General features: G+C 41.2%; 1 protein-coding gene across 2 annotated transcripts in view; it reads left to right on the top strand.

Moving 5' to 3' along the window:
• The window catches only part of LOC135200302 (glycine--tRNA ligase-like), a 674105-nt gene that overhangs the window by 305616 nt on the left and 346582 nt on the right, over positions 1-21907 (top strand). For both annotated transcript variants that reach the window (XM_064228841.1, XM_064228850.1), the window contains exon 9: positions 14657-14749. In XM_064228841.1, the coding sequence (XP_064084911.1) occupies positions 14657-14749 (93 nt within the window). The remainder of the gene's footprint in view (positions 1-14656; positions 14750-21907) is intronic.

The raw sequence follows: 21907 nt of genomic DNA, 5'->3' as shown, positions 1-21907 counted from the left end.
TAGAGACGCCCTAAGAAAAATTGCAAATTAGTATTGAAATTTTCCCAATGTGGACATGTTTTCAAGAACGTCGTTCCGGCTTACGACGATTTTCGGGTTACGACGCGTCTTAAGAAACGGAACCCCGTCGTAACCCGGGGACCGCCTTATATATAATAAGAAACACAGGAATTGGATACTTTGGTGTCAATATAAAATGAAAGTTCGAATTATGTAAATAAACAAAACATAGTACCCAACCTATGCGTTCCCGCTCGCGGTACCCAAGATGGAGGGGTGACGCCCTGCTCCCGCAATACTTTCTACGGAACCACGGGCCATAAAACGTCCGCAACTTCATAATATGTGGAAAAACATAAACTGGGGTACTCAACTTAGGTGTAGGAGACATCTTGGAAGAGGCCATCGCACAAAACAAACCAAAAGCGGTAAAGATCGAGCAAGAAAAAACGCGTCACTTCTGAAAAAAGGGTTCTAACAGGATTGCAGATGTCGCTCGCGTCGGGTATTAGCAGTATTACTACGAGGGCGATGTAGGTGTGACCGTTGACTCGGCTCACCCCATGTGGGGGTTTTTGAGAGGGAAGAGACTAAATGGCAGGAGACCTGTGAATAGTGGCTTTCACATGCCCTGAACTTTATACCCGACGCCCTTTGGGTGCTTGCGCGAGGGTAGTAACCTCTGCATACCAATGCTAGCTTTTTTCTCTGGTATATTTAGAAACTATTTATACTGGAAAAGTAGATAGCAGGATCCCTTTTCACCGGCGAACACAGGTCGACCCAGAAACATGTTTTTTGAAACACCCCTCGGGTCGTGCTTGACCCTGCTAACCTATCCAGGGTTAAACTTGACATAGAAAACGGACTGTCTAGAACAAGATTTCTGGAACTGAACTATTCCCACAAGTGAAACAGAAAATAAAAGGGACACTTCTCACCACACACTGATATCAGTTCCACAAAATTGAATAATCATGCAGCAAATCAATTAGTCTCTTCAACACATTAAGCACCATAAGTATTATCAATACTAGGTAATAATCCAGCTTGCAGATGCCAGTAAAGCGACAATTCAAAAGAGTTCCTGTCAGAAAGAAACACAATCCATATTAACACACTTGTCAAAATAATAACAAATCTCATAAAGAGGACAGTGATACATTTCACCAACAAGTGCACAAAAACAGAATGATAATTTCTCATGAATGTCTCATGAGAAAGAAAGGTTTTTCTGCCACTTTGCATTTCATCTCAAATAGTTTGAGATGCTGTAAAGGAATTCATCAATGAAAGTTTCAACAACTCTCATCTGATGTAATTCATCAATGAAAGTTTCAACAACTCTCATCTTTGATGTCCATGATAATAGTTCCTTGTGGTTGTCACACTCCCTCCATCTTCTAGGACAAGCTTGGTGAATAATGCCCCAAAACTCATATGATATAGTGGAGGTAAAATGTGAAATACAAACGAACGAGCATTCTTGTAAAACCACTCCCGATCTACCACGTCATGGAGTGAACAAGTTCGTTGTGCAAAGCCGATTGTGTAATAACACATCATTTATTTCATAATTTCTGATCTACACTTCGTAGAGATTTTTACATTTTATTTTCTCCTTGTTAGGAAGGTAATCTACTTTAAATGACACTTCTCTCACTGGTTCTGCCTACAGAAACAAACGCACACATGAACACAACATTCAAGGAATTTTCTATGCAAACTCAGGTTTTGTCAATGTGACCTCTAGAGACAATAGATTCTTCTTAACAAAGAACATTGACTCTTGTTTTTGTGAGAGCTAATGCTGATATCTATTATTTCAAAGAATGTCATTGTTCACCACTTCTGTCTATAGGTCTGCCAAGAAGTGTAGTTTAAATATATACTATGAAGATGTTAAACGCAAAAATCTATCCAACTCAATCTTTACTAACTCGCTGTTCCTAGAAGACTGCCGCAGGTCCAATCATTCACGGCCTACATTCCTTGTGATGACGTCATGGCATGTCACGTGACGTACCACGTGATACATGCGCACAGATTGTATAACGAATATACATATAACAAAATTAAATCTTTTATTTAGCTGCATATCTTGACGTTATATGCAGAAACACTAACACTCTCCCCCTTCTTTCTTTGTCTTGGAAGGAGAGTTTTAACTGCTGTCGTCTCCATTCATTCTCTGCTGACCGCAGCACGTAGCTGCTCGGTCGACGCCCCCCTCTCTTTGTCAGACAATCAGCAAGTTGCTGTTGATGTATCTACCCAGACCACTTCCGTAATTTCACCACGTTCTAGCATGTCTCGCAAAACAGCTATGTCAAATTCTCATCTCTTATCTTCCACATTCTTGTAGGAATGAAGAGCGTCAACAAGGCTTTTATTGTCAACGAAACATTTTATTTTTCATGTCATACATCCAGAAATTTCGCACAGAATTCTAGCCAGGTATACTGCAGTCTCTGCACATTCCAAAAGCGCCATTGTTTCAGCTGATAGGGTGGACTTGACCAACTTCTTCTAATTTTTCTTGTTTGCCAGAATACTGGACATCTCTCCATATCATTATCCGTAAGAAAATCACGAATCCTCCTTGTATCCATTTCCTTTCCTTTTAAGTTGGCAAACGAGGCATCGGAAAAACACTCGAGGTGACACTCTTCAAGATTCCTCATCCTTGGCATACAATTTAACATTATCAGTCTTTACTCTCTCTATGACTTTGTTGAGTCGCATTAAATCTGACACTGTTGCATTGCAACGTAACCCACTTAACTCACACACTCAAATGAAATGTCAGGTCTGGTGTGAGTAGCAATCCAGCTTAACTGTCCAATCATAGCTCTATACTCTGATTTCTCCGAGTCAGACAGCTCTGCAGACTTCACCGCAGGCCCGTTGTCTACTCACAGGTATTGGTTTCAAGGTCATTGCATACTGAAACTGGTCAAGAGCTATGCTGCCATTCTTGTTTGATACAACATTTTATTCCAACGTATTTGAAGGCCTTAGTCTCTGAGCTCCTATGGTGAATGTCTCTCTCAACTGATCAATCACTTGTCGCTTAAACTCTGGTGTTCCTGCCCACAAAAAATCATACGACATGAATGCACACCACTCTTCAGCTTTGCCGTCACGTAACCAAAACAGCGCCGGATCAAGTGTACACACTTTAGCTCCCAGATTTAGCAGCAGATTTTTAACACTCAAATACCACTGTCGAGTGGCATCACACAAGCCGTAAACAGTCTTCTTTAACCTCCACAGGCTTACCTTCATCAAACTCTGGTGGAGGGACGCAGGTGTACAATTCTTTCAATCTTGTCCCCCTGCAGGTATGCTGCTTTTATATCCAAGTTTGTGGCAGTCCAGTGACGTGTAGCGGGGCCAGTGACAAAAAGCCCAAACGCACCGCCTCCTTTTGGAAGACGCACGTAGGAGAATCTTTTTTTCAAATCTGTGCTGTCTTCTTCAAACCTCTCGCAACTAAACGAGCTTTCACCACTGGTTTTCCCCCCTTTTAATTTTTCAGTAATAACCCATCGAACTGATAGTGCATCTTGTCCAACATCATTCACCTCTTCATAGAATCATTATCCTTCAGTTCTGAATTTCTGTTTCCTTGGCACTTAAGACTTGATCCGAATTAAATAGAACCATCATCTCAGTAAGTTGTCATCAACAATCTCTAAATCACTAAAATCTTTACTCAAATCTGCCCAAGAGATACTTCCATCATAGTCCCACTTTAAATTATAACAGTTCTTGTATTTTCCAGTAGCTTTACCGGCTCGACTGACAATTTTACCCGACCTGAATTCACCACTTTCAACGTGTATACCTCTTACCCTTTCACCAACTGAAAGCCTTGATGTATCCTTTGATGCTGCTTCTGTCGCCATTTTCTATATTTTCACTCTCTGCATATTCAGATGCATCCACCTCTTCGATCTCCACTTTCTGCGGACTTATTCACAGACTCTTCATCCTCAGAGTCTTCCTCACACAAACTCATGGTTGTAACAAAGCGACGCTTGGTTTTTCTTTCCTCTTGCACTGTCTCTGGAGCAACGCTACCACATATCTTTCACTATTGGGCTGTTAGCGGGAGATGCGCTAACCTACACTCGTGTACTCTACGTAAACACCACCGTGTCGCACAAAACTTGCTTCCCATCCTTGCCAATAACGATACCCGGGCCATGCCATTCAGGGCTGTCATTTCTTTTATAAAATACTTCATCACCATTTTCGAGTTCATTGACATCACTTGCAACGTATGTTGTGTTAGCAAAGCTCTCCTCAAACGTTCACTGATTCTGATTTGATGAACTCCTGTCTAGCCAAGTGTAATGCATTTAAATTGTCTCTCACAATTTCTGATGTACTAAATTCTAAAGCTGGTGGGTTATTGCGTGTACACACTGGGTAATCCAGGATTATGACCGAAAACAAGCTGGTTGGGTGCGAACCCTGAGTGATTGGATAACGCATTTCTTGCAGATATTGCCATGCCAAAAGCCAGCATTCCAAGCTACATTTACTGTCATCCATGATTTTCCTGACAGTGTCGCCAATCACAGCATTCTGGTCGCTCGCACACTCCATTGCTCCATGGACTCTCTGCAGAGGTTGGTCATCACCTTGATGTTAAATGTTTCTCCTAGCACCCTCATATCATCATTATTGAATTCACAGCATTGTCTGTTAGAATTTTTTTCGGTGCACCAAAAATACTAATCCACTTTTTAAATAACTCACTCACAATGGTTGTTCCACGCTTGTCACTAATGACTGTGGCAGCACAGTACCTGGTTTGCCATGTCTATGATCACAACAAATATTTCTTTCCCCAAATCTTTAAATCCATTGCAATAGCTTCATTAAACTTACTCGCCATGGGGATGCACACAACAGGACGTGGTCTGGCCTTCTTTAGCTTGTGACACACTTCACACTCTATGTTTACTTTTTCAATGGCTTTTTAATTTCCAAATTATTAATGCCAGCATCTTTCACAAGTTTAATTAACCTTGAAGCTGTAGGATGGCCAAACTGTTTGTGTAGTTTCAAAGCAGTCTTTCTCACATCGCTTCCCCACATGTTGCCAGCGCTATGGTTTGGCACTCTCCTAGTCAAGCTGACACCGGCATTAAATAATGACCCGATGACGATGTCTTCAAATCAATCAATTTCCCACACACATTTACCTGATCTGTTCCAAAGTTTATGATCATTTTAGCCTTCTTCATTGAGCATTTACTCAACAATAGTGGTATGTTACAACTCACCACGTCTGTAGTCACGGTAGCGCTGATTCCGCAATAGAGCAAGGAAGACAAAAACACGTTTGATGAAGACACTGTATTACCACTTGCAAACGTGAATGTGGATGATGATTCATTTTCCACAATCTTTTACGTTCATAATCGCTTAAACACAACAAAATTACTCAACCAGTCAACTCCACACACCGTAGTTGAGCAACCTGAGTCCAATAACGCACATCCCTTGGCCTCATCTACAAGCTTATTAAGTTTTCCTTCCTTATCGCCATTTCCTGTGTACCCAACAACAGGGACAAGTGAAACACTTCACTGTTTGTTTCCGAAGATTTTTCACCTTTTTCGTTGCCTTCCGAAACTCCGGAATTTTCGTACGCATCTGGACAGAATAACGAGCCCAATGGAATCTGGGAATCAACATATTACACACCTTGACACCTTGCCATCTGGACCAATTGGGTTTTGTTTCCTCCGTGATTGTCCTCTTGCTGAATGTGACCATCCTCCACGGCCTCTCACTGCCACACCCCTCACCACGTAGTCTGGCTCTTCCACGCTGGTACCCCCTAACATACAGAGCACTCTCTGGTGTTTCTGCAGTGCCACCCTCGTCCTTAGTCATGAAGACCGGCTCACTCTTTATCTCAGTGGATGGTTTTGTTAATTCTGCACACCCTTACTATCTTTTTCTCCGATGTTGCCAGAAAAACACTCTGTTTAACGTAGATTTCATATTATCATACGATACCTCTGCGATTGCTGACTACACTAGTTGCTGCTCACTGTCACTTAAACCACCTGATGCAAGAAGCATAAACGCCATTACGGGATCATGGTAGTTCCATTTTCTTGTTTCTTGACTTAAAGTATGTGTGCTCAAACTCAGAAAACCAAAACTTCCTTATTTCCGTATTCTTCTGATCTTCTGAGATTATAAACCAAACTCTTGAAAGGCCGTAAACTCCAAAAGCCGACGCCCTTTTCAGCAAGGAAACAAACTGTCCCAACAAGTTTTTCTATGATAGTTTTCACAACCATTTTTTTTTCGTTTTTTTAGAATCGCTTGTCTCCAGTTCACGAGGTTTGCCACTCTGGCGCGCCCTTCCAAGGACCCAGGGGTGTTTATAAGGGCTAGTGGCTTGGTTTGCTATTCGGGCAGTTCAGGTTCCAGTTTCCAACACACCATATGTCCTATTGTCCTTATTCCAGCCGTTTCATATTGCGCTTTCATTTTTTCCACTGGGATAAACCCTTAGGTGGGCCCACATTGGCTTGACGCCATTATGATTCTCTCCAAACCCATCCGGCTCTTGCTTTTTTAACCCAGGTGTTGAAACGCAAAAATCTATCCAACCAACTCAATCTTACTAACTCGCTGTTTCCTAGAAGACTGCCGCAGGTCCAATCATTCACGGCCTACATTCCTTGTGATGACGTCATGGGCATGTCACGTGACGTACCACGTGGATACATGCGCACAGATTGTATAACGAATATACATATACAAATTAAATCTTTTATTTAGCTGCATATCTTACGTTATATGCAGAAACACTAACAGAAGATATGTTTGGAATTTTTTTAATGCGTGCACATCCCCAAGATTTTCCATTTTCCTGTAAAAAGGTAAGTATATCTTAGTTTTACCAGACCACTGAGCTGATTAACAGTTCTCCTAGGGCTGGCCCAAAGGATTAGGTATTTTTACATGGCTAGGAACCAATTGGCCACCTAGCAACGGGACCTACAGCTTATTGTGCAATCCAAACCACATTATATCAAGAAATGAATTTCTATCACCAGAAATAAACTCCTCTGACTCCGCATTGGCCGAGCTGAGAATCGAACTTCGGACCACTGGACTGGTAGCCGAGTGCGAAAACCACTCGTCCAACGAGAACTGCCATTTTCCTGTAACATGGTACATTTATGTTGATGATATTTTATCCAGCATACCCAAAGATTTGGATCTAACTAATATATTGGCCTAACTACTATGAGATTCACAGCAGGTGTTTTTCCGAAGTAAAATTTTATCAACGTATCTGACAAAGGTGACACTTTGTCACGGGTATCTTGCATCCCTACCTAATTTTTTACTGTATTCTGTATTATATAAAGTTGCATAATTCTGGTAATTATAAGAGTAACACCAACTTCTTGTAGACATTGCCAGGAAACTCAGAGGAATGTCTTTCTAAGATATTAAGACGTCATTAACTTGCCTCCTCGATGGATTATTGGCTATTTGTGAAAAAGTCTCAACCACTGGCAACAGTGAAATACAACCAATACTCCTTGTTTACACTTTGTAGTATTGGTGGTGGTAGTTGTATTATATAGGATTTGTGCCATGAGGTCAAGTGCTAGAATCCTTGAAGAAAACTGCGAGAAATTACTTTCTATCACTATTTTTCCATTAAAAAATTATATAATTAAAAATCAATTAACACAGTGAAGAAAACTTTGGCACTCTTCATAACTCCTTTGATATTTTTCCTAACATGACAGTGACGGTCATTGTAATAAATATGCATATATAATTATCTTTCTGCACCTTATGAAAGTCAACAAATGACGAAAACTTGGTAGCCTTGGATGTCCGGGTGTACATCTTACCCAAAAAAGGGCCCTATTATTCATTTACATTTACCTGTTCAAGCTTACATAGGGTTTGCCATGGGCCTCCTCACTTCTAAACAATTCTGCAGGTTGAATCACAAAAGCTGTCCTACAACCACGGGGACAGTGACTTATCATAGCTGCTATTCTTGAAGCCTTGACAAGGTACGAATATTCATTCAGAATTTCAGAGACAGCCGTTTGTCGTCATCATCTTGTGGGAGGCGTCAGCATATCATGTTTACGCCATGTATTACTTTTGAAACCATACATTAAGAGTGTTCTGCCACTGGCTTCGGCTGCTTTATTTTACTTTTATGAATGTACTTTTTTCTAATATAAGTAATGAAGAATGCTGCCAAAAATTTGGCAGGGATGTTAAAGTATACTATGGCTAAGTATAGGCGGCCCGTGGTTAACAGCACAATCGCTCAATGGAGAATCGGTTATACGGCTGTTGTCAAAAATATTCATAAAAAAATCAGGCATTTTAAGGTATTTTTACGGCACAATATTCGGTCAACAGCGTCGCTAGCGCCATTATATCTAACGAGTACATACATTTGTAGAAATACCGTTCAGCCCATAAAGGTTATGCAAATGATATTAAAAAAATTGTATTGAGAGTTATTACATAGGTATTAGGGTAAAATATATGCCTCTGACGCTGTTCTATGCCGAAAATATAGAGTTAAATGAGTGCAAATTTAGGTATGGATGAGTCAATTTATAAATGTTCATGCTTTTATGTTTAAAATGTGTATGAAAATGTATTACATATAGGTACTATTTTTATTTCTGCACGTAATATGATATAAAGGCAGCTTTTGAAACTGCCCTTCACGTTATCAAATATGTTTTTTCATGTTCATTCTTGTAAGCCGATGCCTGCTGCTCTTCCGAAAATGTAGTTAAAATAAAGTGCAAATTTAGCGATCGATGTGTCGATTTTATAAATGTTCATGCTTTAATATTTAAAATGTATATGCAAATGTATTATGTATAGGGTAGTTTTAATTCTGTGCAGAAATATGATACCAAGGCAGCTTTTGAAACTGCCCATCACGTTGTCAAATACAAACTGCCGCTCTTCCAAAAATATTGAGTTGAAAAGAGTGCAAATTTAGTGATCGATGTGTCGATTTTATAAATGTTCATGCTCTTATGGTTAAAATGTGTATGAAAATATATTACATATAGGGTATTTTTTTTCTACATAAATATGACAAAAATTAAGGCAGCTTTCGTAATTACCCTCCACGTTGTCAGAGGATGTTTTTTCATGTTCGTTCTTGTCCGCCACTGTTCCCATAAATGCATGGTGTTATTTTATTATTTATGCATCTTTTCCATAAATCCTTTAAAAAGTTATACATTACTTCACTGTATCCAATAATATTATATTTATTTTCATATTATTGTACGTATTATAAAATACTACGGCAAATCTAAGCTAGTATTCTGCAGAGCGGCCAATGTTTTGGTTTCAAATCAGCTGATGGCGAACACATGTTTGTTTCGCCATATTTAACGAAATTCTTAGTGAATTTTCTTGCTTCTAGTTGACATAAACGAATATCTAGATATTTGACTTATATGAGACAAGGTTATTTTTCCTTATACGACATGTTTTTAGGTGGAAATATGGATTGAACATGTCTCGTGATTGTGAACTTTTTTTTGTCGTTAACAGATTACGTTGTTGGCATGTTTATTGAGTAAAAAAAATTGTGATTCCATTTGCAATTTTCCTTTATATCATCGTAATACGAACTTTACGTTATTTATCTTATATCGGCGTGAAACCAACAGTAAAATGTGTTCTTTCAAGCCTAGTAGTTTTGATTAAAATTATTTTATCTCAATTTTATCTACGGTTGTGTTTGGTGGCATACGTTTACTGGAGTTTTATCCTTGTTGCCGATGCACGATAATACCCATTAGCAGCTTGAACTCAGCTTCAGTTATAACTAGGTTTAAATTTAATTGTATATTTCCCGATAGATCTTTGATCTATAGCTAATAAAGTTATTACATTAAGATATCTCGGTTCTATTCTACATAACGTCATTTATACCAACTATGGTAATAGTGTACTATAGTACGATGATTGAAATACAAGCCAAACAGAGGTTATCGAATTCGGTTGTACTTAGAAAAAAAAAAAAAGGCATTTCATGTTCGGTTGTTCATGGCTGTACACGTTTATGCAACGAGTATAACATTAAAACCATACTTTCATCATTAATTTTTGCAGTTTTTAAACTTATGTAACTAGAAGATGGGATAAAGTTAGGCTATTGTAATTTGGTCTCTCATAAAATCAGATTATCGTAAGATGAATTATCGTGACTTGAACACTACAGCTACCTGTACACTGTATAAAACCTTATTATATCTTTACATACTCTAGACACCCAAAGGATTAGAGCTAGGCTTTTTTCACTACAGTATTTATAATACTATATGTAATGTACTGTACAGTAAATTCTATAGATCTATACTGCATAAATATGATTTTACTTATATCACCATCGCAGGATTAAGGCGCCATTTGACTGGTCTAGGGCGCTGTTAACTGGTCTAGAATTTTGAAAGGAGGTGTGCAGTGGCCGTAGGCTTTAAAATCGCTTAGCATTGAAAATCACTTAGCGTCGGCGGCCAGGAACGGAAGCCCTGGCAATAACCAAGGGCCGCCTGTAATATCTTTGTCAAATGCATACAAAAGTTATTCCAAAAAAACCTGGACAAAGGCTCTGAATCTCATTTTAAATAATCAAATCCCTTCTATGAAATTTTCACTTATAGAATGAATTTTTTACCTTTTTTGGACAAGTACATATATTAACCCTTAAACGCCGAAGGGGTATATTAAAAATCGTCTTCCGTGTGCCGAGGTGGTCTCGGAGTGAGCGCGGAAGCAAAAAAAATATTTTTTTCAAAAAATCACAGCGTGCTGAGTTTTCAAGATTAAGAGTTCATTTTTGGCTCCTTTTTTTGTCATTGCCTGAAGTTTAGTATGCAACCATCAGAAATGAAAAAAATTATCATTATCATATATAAATAATGCAATATATGATAGCGCAAAAACAAAATTTCATATATAATTGTATTCAAATCGCGCTACGTGCAAAATGGTTAAAGGTAACAAGTTAATTTTTTTCGTTGTAATGTACACTAAATTGCGATCATTTTGGTATATAACACATTATAAAACGATAAAAGCAACACAGAAAATATTATCACAAAAGGATGCATGAATTCGTAACGCGCGGACGTAAACAAATATTTTTTCAAAAATTCACCATAAATCTAAATATTGTCCAATTCCTTTCAAAATGAAGACAAATGATTGAATATTACTATACTGTAAGAGTATTAGCTTACAATTGCAGTTTTCGACCATATCTGACGAGTTAAAGTTGACTGAATGTCAAATTTTTATTTTTTTATATGCAATTATTTCAGAAATTAGAAAAGCTACAACCTTCAAATATTTTTCGTTTTATTCTACATGAAATTGCGCACATTTTCATATATAAAACTCTATGAAATGCCTAATATGAAATGGAGCAAATATTTCGGAGATTTGTGGCGGAGAATCCGCGCTCGGAGGGAAGGAAATTTTTTTTTAATTCACCAATAATCTAAATATTGTGCTAGAGACTTCGAATTTGTTTCAAGATGAAGATAAATGACTGAATATTACTAGACTGTAAGAGTTTTAGCTTACAATTGCGTTTTTCGACCATTTCGGTAGAGTCAAAGTTGACCGAACTTGGTTTTTTTTCCTATTTATCGTGATTTATATGCAAATATTTCAAAAATGAGAAAAGCTACAACCTTCAATTATTTATTGTTATATTCTACATGAAATTGCGCACATTTTCATATATAAAACTTTATGTAACGGCTAATTTAAAATGGTGCAAACATTACCACAATCGCACATATGATTTTTTCGGAGGAGTTAACGCGCGGACATAAGGAAAATTTTATTTTTTTCATAAATTCACCATAATCGGGAAAATATTGTGCTAGGACTTTCCCAATTTGTTGCAAAAAAACAAAATGAAGGTAAATGATTGAATATTACTAGAATATAAGAGTTTTAGCTTACAATTGCGTTTTCTACCATTTCGGTAGAGTCAAAGTTGACCGAAGGTTGAAAATTTGTCACTTATCATTTTTTATATGAAAATATTTCAAAACTGATAAAAGCTAAAACCATGGGTTGTTTTTAGTTGTATTGTGCATGAAATTGCGCACATTTCCATATATAAAACTTTATGTAATGGCTAATTTTAAAAATGGTGCAAACATTACCACAATCGCATGTATGATTTTTTTCGGAGAGTTACCGCGCGACGTAAGGAAAAAATGTTTTTTCATAAATTTACCATAAATCAAAATATTGTGCTAGAGACTTCCAATTTGTTGCAAAATTAAGGTAAATGATTGGATATTACTAACATATAAGAGTTTTAGCTTACAATTGCGTTTTTCGACCATTTTGGTAGAGTCAAAGTTGACCGAAGGTTGAAATTTTGGCAATTATCGTTATTTATATGAAAATATCTCAAAACACAATCATGAGTATTTTTTGTTGTATTCTACATAAAAATGCGCACATTTTCATATATAATACTCCATGTAACGGCTAATTTAAAATGGTACAAAAATTGTCAAAGTGACGAAATAATTTCCAAGATGTGTCACTGATACTTTTTAGTGTGGCAAGAAAGAAATTCGTGCTTGACGTCACATCTGCCTAACGGATTGTAAACAACACCTTGATCCTGGAAACCTCCCAGGCATCTCCCACCCAAGGCGCGTGATTCAAGAGTATTCGGCTGGTAGGCCCATAAGTATTTTTCCGCAAATTTTTAAAAAAACTTTTGTATGTTGACGTAAAATACATCCAGTCGGCACCCGAGAGACAAAAAATGTTGGCGTAAAATACGTCCACTCGGTGTTTAAGGGTTAAATGGGAACCTTTTAATTGTAAATTTAGTATTTTTATGAAAAAGACAAACAATTTGAAATATGTACACTAGTATTCAGGTCATCATATCTTCTTCCTCCCTGCTTTAACCCATTTTTATATGGGGTCGATTTCTGTCCTGTGCATCGTTCTCGTCGATACCCTTCCATAACTAATCTTCCCTTCACAATCACACCATCTCTTTCTTGATGTTCCCTTCTTCCTTCTACCCTGCACTTCCTTTTCCGTCGTATGTCTTTCAGCATGATGTTCCTCTATTCGTAACAAGTGTCCATACCATCAAAGCCATCCCTCATGTATTTTCTTTGATATTTCAAGTACATTTGTCAATCCTCTTGTATACTCATTTCTAATCCTATCTTCCCTTGTTGCTCCTGAAATCCACCTCAACATTCTCATTTCTGCTACATCCATCTTCTCTGGTTTCCTCATACTTGCTGTTTCTGTTCCATGTAACATAGCTGGTCTGACCACTGTCCTATGAAACTTTCCCTTCAATTTCAGAGGAACATTCTTGTCACAGAGGACCCCTGATGCAGACCTCCAGTAGTTCCATCCTGCCTGAATTCTATGTCACCTCTTGGTCCATGCTTCACTATCCTCTAATATGGATCACAAGTACTTGAACTTCTGTACTCAATTTCTCCCCCATCCAATCTTATGCTATTTCCACCATCCTCAGTAATACTGGAACACTTATTCGGTTTTTTATCTGCTTACATCTCCTGAATAATTCTGAAATACTTGAATATCAAAAAGTGGATTTTTTCATCAATGTTTCTTTGAGCCGTGAGAATAGTCAGTCTTGAGGTTTTAATTTAAGAATTCAAAAACATTGGGGAAATAGGTAGAGATCTATGCTACCCAACCTATATTATTGATTTTTGTTACAGTGTATGTACTTTTTAGTTTAGAACATACCAAGCATGTCTTTTGATATTTGAAAGTTTTTCTTGTGCTCTTATTTTCTTCATATATATTTTTACTTCAACCTCATTAGTTTTTTTTATCCTATAAACCTATCATTTTGTGTGTAGTATTTACTATCTTTATTATTTCTCTTTCTCTCTCTCTCTCTCTCTCTCTCTCTCTCTCTCTCTCTCTCTCTCTCTCTCTCTCTCTCTCTCTCTCTATATTATATATATATATATATATATATATATATATATATATATATATATATATATATATATATATATATATATATATATCAGTTGCACAAAGGAAAGACGTCTTATGGTTAGGGCATGATTCATAAGATTATCATAGGTATAAAGAGTAAGTGTACAAGTAGAATGAGTCAGTAAAAGGAATACAGGAAAAAAAAGTTGTACATAACAGTGCCGTTAGAATGACAGTGGTCCATACATGCACATACTGAATGGTGCTTGTAAATTTTGCATGCTATGTAGTATACATATTTAGTAATTAAATAGGTAAAGGGTTCATTGCCATGGCTATGCTGAATGGCCTTGATGGGTCTTATCACCAGTCCATATGACCCAAATGAATTTATACATTCATTCAGAACTATTTTGTCCCATTAAAACATATGATGATGAACTTAATGATGATATAATTGTAATAAAAATCCTGTATCAATCAGAGTAAATGTATGGTGTCATTAACTTGCTCTGATTGCCTTGGACATTTATTAAGTATTAATATTTTGTAAGGAAGTATTATTGTTTATACTTTGCAATTTAGAGTGATCCAAATATTCATTCTTCATCAGGTTGCAGATACAGAGATGGTATTGTACTCGGCATGTGCTCAGATGGATGGAGAATCTCCAAAGCGTATGACAATTACTGAAGCTGTTAGAGGAGTGAGTATAGCTTTTTTTCTTTTTGTAAACATCAGGAGAACATGATTTTGATGATCTTGGTAGGATCAGGTAAGATGTATCAAACAAGCTACAGTTGTCTGCATACACAAACCTTTCTTAAGCAGAACAAACTTTGTATTTCTTTGCTTATATATATGTACTATGATCTTGAATTTGACCTTTTATCCACTTCTGTATGGTAAAACATCATCAGTGTTGAGAAAGCTGCAGCTGTAATGCAACCAGTGTATATGGAGTGAGGGTAAATTTCATTGAGTAAGTTAGGTCATCTCTCACTGTAATTTAGGAATTTAAATAAATTCTGCATATACTGCATATACACACTGAACCAAGATATTGTCAAGAACTATATATTGGTGCTCTAGTTACTATATTTTTAATACATAGTTTTTCCTCTCTTTGTTTATAGGTAGAGGTTTGTAAAGAGGGTATTTAAACTCTAAGAAAATCGCTTTAAAATTAGAGAAATGTTGAGGTATTAAAATTTCTCTAAAAATAAGGAAATGTTACTTTGCAGTCTTTACATGCATAAGGATCTTCTGTATTTGTAAAAATGTTTTTCAGATTGTATTATAAATCATTTTCCATTCAGTTCAACAGTAAAAGTATTCTCATGATTATCTTGATTAACCCAAAATATGAATACCCTTATATAAGTACCAATAACATGTTTTGTTTTGAGGGCTGGACTGATTACTTCCTGGAGAAATTGGGCAGGAAAAAGGTTCCATTACTTCAGTAGACCATAAATTTACTAATGGCAACTTTTAGACTGGCTCAGGTCACCCATTCTAGGCAGCTCATGATTTAGTTGTGTACTTGACTTTAGGGGAGCATGTACTGCTGCTCTCTCTCATGACGTCATCGTACATATTTGCTTGTAAATATACCCAGGGGTTGCTCTTGGTTTTAGTTCTTATCTTTTATGATAGTTTATAAATATAATTGTAAGTTTGCAAAGAAATATTAGAAAAAACTTGTATATTCTGAAAAAGTTACTGCACCTTCGATCTCGGTAAATTTACATAAATATTGTTCACACGCGAACAAACCCTCGGTTAACAATAGGATAATTTTTAGCACCTAGCTGGATCCGGTAAGAATAGTAGATGAAATTGAGGAATCTTGTGGTATCTGGCAACGCATGCGTAGATCGGGTGAAGAGTGGTCAAACGCCGAACATCTACACCAGTCTTTCTTTACCCCCTTGGGACGAGAGTTGGGTTTTTTCCTCTCTTGGCCTTTTTCCCGGTTTTTGCCCGTTTCATTCCTTTAGTGTGTTTGTGTGTGTTTTTACCTAATATTATGGCTGCTTCTGCTCCTTCTCGACGTCAGCGTTGGTGCCCCGGAATTCCTGGATTCCCGTGCTCTCATTTCTTGGCTTCGTCAGCGATGGACCCTCACATCACTTGCAGTAGGTGTCGTTCCAATTTTTGTACAATTACAAATCCTTGTACGGAATGCCGGGCATGGCCTTTGGAGCAGTGGAAGAAGTTTTATGGTAAGAGGGAACTCTTCCTTCTTGGGAGGGCTTTACTCCTATTCCTGATGTTTCGTCTTCTGCAGTAGTCAACCCCCATTGTAGCGTTGCCCCTGCTTCTCCTACCTTTTCTTTCATTGATTCATCGATGGAAGTATCGGGAGGTCGCCAGGGTATTATTTGTAATGTAGCCCCCTCTTCTTTGGGAGTTTTTTTGGTTCCCGAGAAGGGTGAGGTTTTTTCATCATTCTCCTCTCTTCTAGAGTCGGAGGCGTCCAAAATGGCAGCGATTTGGAAGACGCTTGGGCTAGTGGTACCCCGTCCTTGGGGGGTTGCTAGCGCATTTTGAGGAGGCTCGCACCCCCCTCCCCAGTCCAGCCAGGCCACCCCCACCCCCTCCAGGCCTCGTCTCCACGGGTGGGAGCAGTTGGCCATCTTGTATTGCTCTGCCGGTGTCTGCCGCTGCCTTGTCTCGGAGTGATGCTGCAGCGTCAGCCCCATTGTTGTCGTCACGGGGCACATCTTTGTGTATTTCTCCGCCAGTGGCGTCTCTTTCCCCCTCGTTCAGAGGGGAGGTCGTGACGTCACCACCGCTTGTGACATCACTCTCATCGATGACGTATCTTCCAGTTACCTCCGAGCACTCCGAGCCGCCTCTCTTAGCCGTGACGTCATCTCTGCCGCCCAGTTCGAAACATCTCCCTTCCTTGTCTTCGGAGCCTTCTTTGGCACATCAGTCCGAGCATTCTTCGTCCCCGCCTTCCGAGAAGAGTGCGCATAAGAAGCTGGTGCTGTCTCCCTCTCCCTCTTCCCCTCTTCCCCCTCCACACCTCGTGGGCGTATTAGGCATTGGAAGGCTAAGGACCTTGCCCTTCCTTCGCCGCCTACGGAGGAACAACACGGACATGTTCCCGAGAGTGCTGTGGTTTCGGGCAGTGTTAGTGATGTGTGTTCTGCAGGGGTTGCCTCGCCGCCGAACCTCGTACATGCAACCCCCCCACCCCGTCCTTGCACATCACGAGCGTGTTGCAACTTCCCCCGTCCGTTCATTAGTCGCCGTAAAGACCTGAAGGCACCTGTCAAGAGGTCGAAGGTAGTGAGCACGGTGGTGGTACAGCCGGAATATTTGCTTGCTTCCAAGTCTTCCACTATAAGGGATTCTCCATCAATCTCGAGTGCTTGAGTTTCCCCCATCTCACGTACGTATGGCCGCCACGCCCGTGTCTGTTCATGGTCGTCTGTAGTCACTTGTTGAGGTAAGTGATGTGCGTAATGTTTCAGTGGGTCCGTCTCAGAGGCTGATGCTTGGACCCAGCCCAGATAGGCTAGTAGAGATTTCAGACTGTTTGCATACTAACCCTTCTGTGAATTTTGGTGATTAAAACACATTAGAGGAGCCTACACATCCTTCTCATCATTGGTCGCCGGTGCCTGAGCAGGAAGAAGAAGAAAGGAACACGCAGGAGTTTCTATCTTCCTTTTCGGAGGTTGTAGATCTCATTCGTGGGTTCAACAATTTGGAAAGTAGCACTCAGGATCGGTCATCCTACAGTCCTTCTTGGTTGGAAGCCTTTGTGGGAGCTGCTCAGGACCCCAAATCATCTCTCCAGTTGCCGTTGTCAGGGTGCGTTCAGTCAGTCTTGCAGAAGGTTAACCCCTCTGTTTCTGACTGGGACGGTTCACTTCGCTCTAGAGGCTCTACCAAACTCCTACACCCACCTCTCACAAGACATAGGAAGTACTATGCTATGAGCTCTAGATTTTTGTTGTCACGCCACCTTAACCCAGGCGTCATTCGCCTGAAACTGGGTTTGACTTTGGAACAGGCGAGGTCAGTGGCTCCGTCCTTATCTCCGCAAGACGTCTTAGCCTTGGAATCTACGGCGGCCTCCATGTTGCAGACGGTTTCTTGGCTGGACCTCTGGTCTGTGATCATTGCCAAGGTAGCTTCTGATAGGTCCCTTGATGGGTTGGTGAGTGCCGCTTCGCTTGCCAGTCTTTTGCAATCGGGGGGCAAGGCGTTTTCTCATGTAGCTCACCTCAGTGCCAATTTATGGGCTAATCTTCTTCTGGTTAGGAGGGACGCGGCTTTGTCTAGGATGGAGAGGTCGCTCGACACAGTCTTTGCTAGCCTTGAGGAATGGTGATCTGTTAGAATCGCAATTTTTGTTTCCACGGGCCGAACTCGACAATGCGATAGACCGATGTCAGGCTGACACCAAGGACAGTCTGGTGAGTCAGGCTGACACCAAGGACAGTCTGGTGAGCCAGGCTGTGTTTAAATCAGAGCCCCGCCCTCGGAGACGTCTGGCCCCCCCTCCTTCCCCGGTCCAGCAGCAATCGAGATCGTCCCCTGGTAGGCCATCGAGGACCTTGAGTTTGGCAGGGCCTTCCCCGTTCATCACAGCCCAAGTCTCAGAATTAACGCCCCTTTTGCTCTCATTCCTTTAAACCAAGAAGAGGCCCTAGGAGCAGAGGTCAAGGGGGCTGTCGGTAAGTTGGGCGCCTCTCCCTCTCCTGCGCCACGGGTGGGGGGGTGCCTGCCTGGCCATTGACCAATTGACAGTGTTACAGGGCGGAGAAGTGGATGGTAGATGTCCTTCGGGTGGGATACCTGTTGCCATTCGACTTCTCTCCTCCTCTGTCTGACAAGCCACAGCTCAGGAATAGGTATCCCCCAGATTCTCTAAAGTTCTTGGCTCTTCAGGAGGAGGTGCAGAAAATGCTGGACAAGGATGCGATAGCTGAAGTAGTGCGTCCGTCCGCAGGGTTTTACAGTCACATCATCTTGGTGCCCAAGGCATCGGGAGGTTGGAGGCCTGTGATCGACTTATCCAGGAAGACACGGTTCAAGATGGAGACCCCGCGCTCGGTGTTGGCAGCCGTGAGGGAAGGCGACTTCATGCTGTCGATAGACTTGAAGGACACATACTTCCAAATCCTTGTTTATCCCACTTCCAGGGAGTTCCTTCATTTCTCTCTGGCGGACAAGATCTTTGAGTTCAAAGTCTTGTGCTTCGGGTTGACCACAGCCCCTCAAGTGTTCACAAGGGTCTTCTCTCTCGTGTCAAGTTGGGCCAATGCTCAGGGGATCCGTTTGCTGAGGTACCTCGACGATTGGTTGGTCTTGGCAGTTTCCAGGGAAAAGCTGCTACAAGACAAGGATCGTCTTCTTTGGTTCTGCCTAGACCTGGGCATATTAGTCAACCAGGAAAAGTTGAACCTCGTACCCACACAAAGGATTCTCTACCTGGGCATGGTCATCGATACGACAGTGGCGAGAGTTTTCCCGCCGGATCAGAGATTGGAGAAGTTGCGGGCTGTGGCGCGCAACTTCCTCTCAAAGTCGCATCAGTCAGCTCATCAGTGGCAGGTTCTTCTTGGAGTGCTATCTTCCCTGGAGAAGCTGGTCCCTCATGGGCGTCTTCATCTTCGGTCTCTGCAATGGAGACTTTGGGAATTCTGGTCTCCGGCGGGGGACTCTCCCCTGTTTATGGTCCCACTGTCTTTGAAAGTGAGAGAAGACCTTCGTTGGTGGCTGGACGACCAGAATCTATTGAAGGGCGTCCCTCTGCGTTCTCTCCTTCCGGACTTCCCTCTGTTCTCGGATGCCTCCCTCGCAGGTTGGGGCCGCGCACTTAGGCGGTCTCATCGCTTCAGGCGTTTTGGGTTAAGAGGCCAAGCAGCAGCATATCAACGTCTTGGAGTTGAAGGCAGCTTTCCGCGGTCTGAAGGAGTATCGGGGGATGGTAGAGGGTCACTCTGTTGTTCTCATGTCAGACAACACCACGGTGGTAGCCTACGTGAAAAAACAGGGAGGCCTAGTTTCTCAGCAGCTTCACGTCTTGACCGTCGAGCTTCACCAGTGGGCAATCAGCAATTCGGTACAGCTTTCAGCCAGGTATATCCCAGGGAAACGGAACGTGGTTGCAGACAAACTCAGTCGCCGGGATCAAATCTTAGGCACATGGTGGTCCCATCATCAAGTGGTAGCAGACAGGCTTTTCCAGATTTGGGGGAGACCCATGCTGGACCTTTACGCGACACGTTACAACAGGAAGCTGGAGATATTCTGTTCAGTGGTCCCAGATCCCTTGGCATTGGCAGAGGACTCATTCCAACATCCCTGGGACAACCTGGAGGTGTATGCCTTCCCTTCGTTTTGTTTGATCCGTCAGGTTCTGAACAGGCTGTTGGGTTCACAGGATCTCAGAATGACTGGTGGCCCTTCTGTGGCCTTGGGCGGAATGGTTTCTAGATCTGCTATCGTTGTTGTCGGAGATTCTGAGGGAGATTCCGCCTTGGCGGCATCGCCTGTGTCAGCCCCATGCAGAAAGGTTCCACCAGTCATTAGAATCCCTGTCTCTTCACGGTTGGAGACTATCAACTATCTCCTCCAAGAGAGAGGCTTTTCTCAGAAGTCAGCTGGGCACATGTCCAGCAGTCTTAGGAAGTCAACCTCCGCAGTTTACCAAGGCAAATGGGCGATTTACTGTGATTGGTGTCATAAACGGGGTTTTTCTTCACTTGCGACCTCTATTCAGCGAATAGCAGACTTTTTAACCTTCCTCAGAGATGAGAAATGTTTGTCTGTGTCTGCTATTAGAGGCTACAGGACGGCTCTGAGTTTGGTGTTACGCCTGAAGGGTATGGACGTCTCCTCTTCCTGGGAACTTTCCCTGCTAGTTAAGTGTTTGAGCAGTCGTCTTCTCTTGAAGAGCTCAAGCCCCCAACTTGGGATGTTTCCTTGGTGCTTAAGAGCTTGACTAAGATCCCATATGAGCCCTTGCGCCGCTCATCTGATAGGAACCTGATGCTTAAGACAGTTTTCCTTTTGGCTTTGGCATCTTTCAAAAGGGTAGGAGAGCTCCATGGTCTGAGTTATGAGGTGAAGCACACCAGCGGTTGGAAGTCAGTGTCCTTCGAATTTGTTCCGGAGTTCATGGCCAAGACCCAAAATCCCTCGGTGCATGATGACAGGTTCGCTTCTTTCTCCATTCCCTCACTGACTGACTTTGTGGGTGGTGATGCTCAGGAGCTTTTGTTGTGCCCTGTCCGGGCCCTGTGTTACTATCTTAAAAGGACTCGGCACCTTAGACCAGGCTGCCACAGGCTTTTTGTCAGTACAGGCCGTACAAAGAAAGAGGTGTCTAAGAATACTCTCTCTTTTTGGATATGGGAGGTCATCAGACAGGCATACTTGACTCTTGATAATTCCATCGCCACGTCTGTGCAGGCTAGAGCACATGGCATTAGGGGTATTGGTCCCCCTCTGGCTTTCAAAAAGAACTTGGCTCTACATAGTGCGCTGAGCGCTGATACTTGGTTATGCCAGTCCACGTTCACCTCTTTCTATCTTAAGGATGTTGCCCACAGATCTATGAACACATTTTCCCTGGATCCTGTGGTGGTTGCCCAACAATTTGTGTAACTCATAGTTGCCCTTAACGGGGCTCCTTTGTATCTTACCTAAGATGATTGTGTGGATGAGAGAATGAGTAAGTTGGCTGGCCTCCTCCTCTCTTGTACCTTTCCTTCTTCCTTCGGGCGGTTTAAGGAATTGACACGTCATTTGCTGGACTGGTCTGATACAGGTGAGTGAGGCAGTCATACTAGTAATGTGGTCGTGCAGTATTCAATATCTTACCCACTATTTA

This window comes from Macrobrachium nipponense, chromosome 23, assembly GCF_015104395.2.
Source record: "Macrobrachium nipponense isolate FS-2020 chromosome 23, ASM1510439v2, whole genome shotgun sequence".
In the NCBI taxonomy this organism is placed as follows: domain Eukaryota; kingdom Metazoa; phylum Arthropoda; class Malacostraca; order Decapoda; family Palaemonidae; genus Macrobrachium; species Macrobrachium nipponense.
The sequence above is the reverse complement of the archived record's forward strand: the minus strand, read 5'-3'. Positions and strand labels throughout refer to the sequence as shown.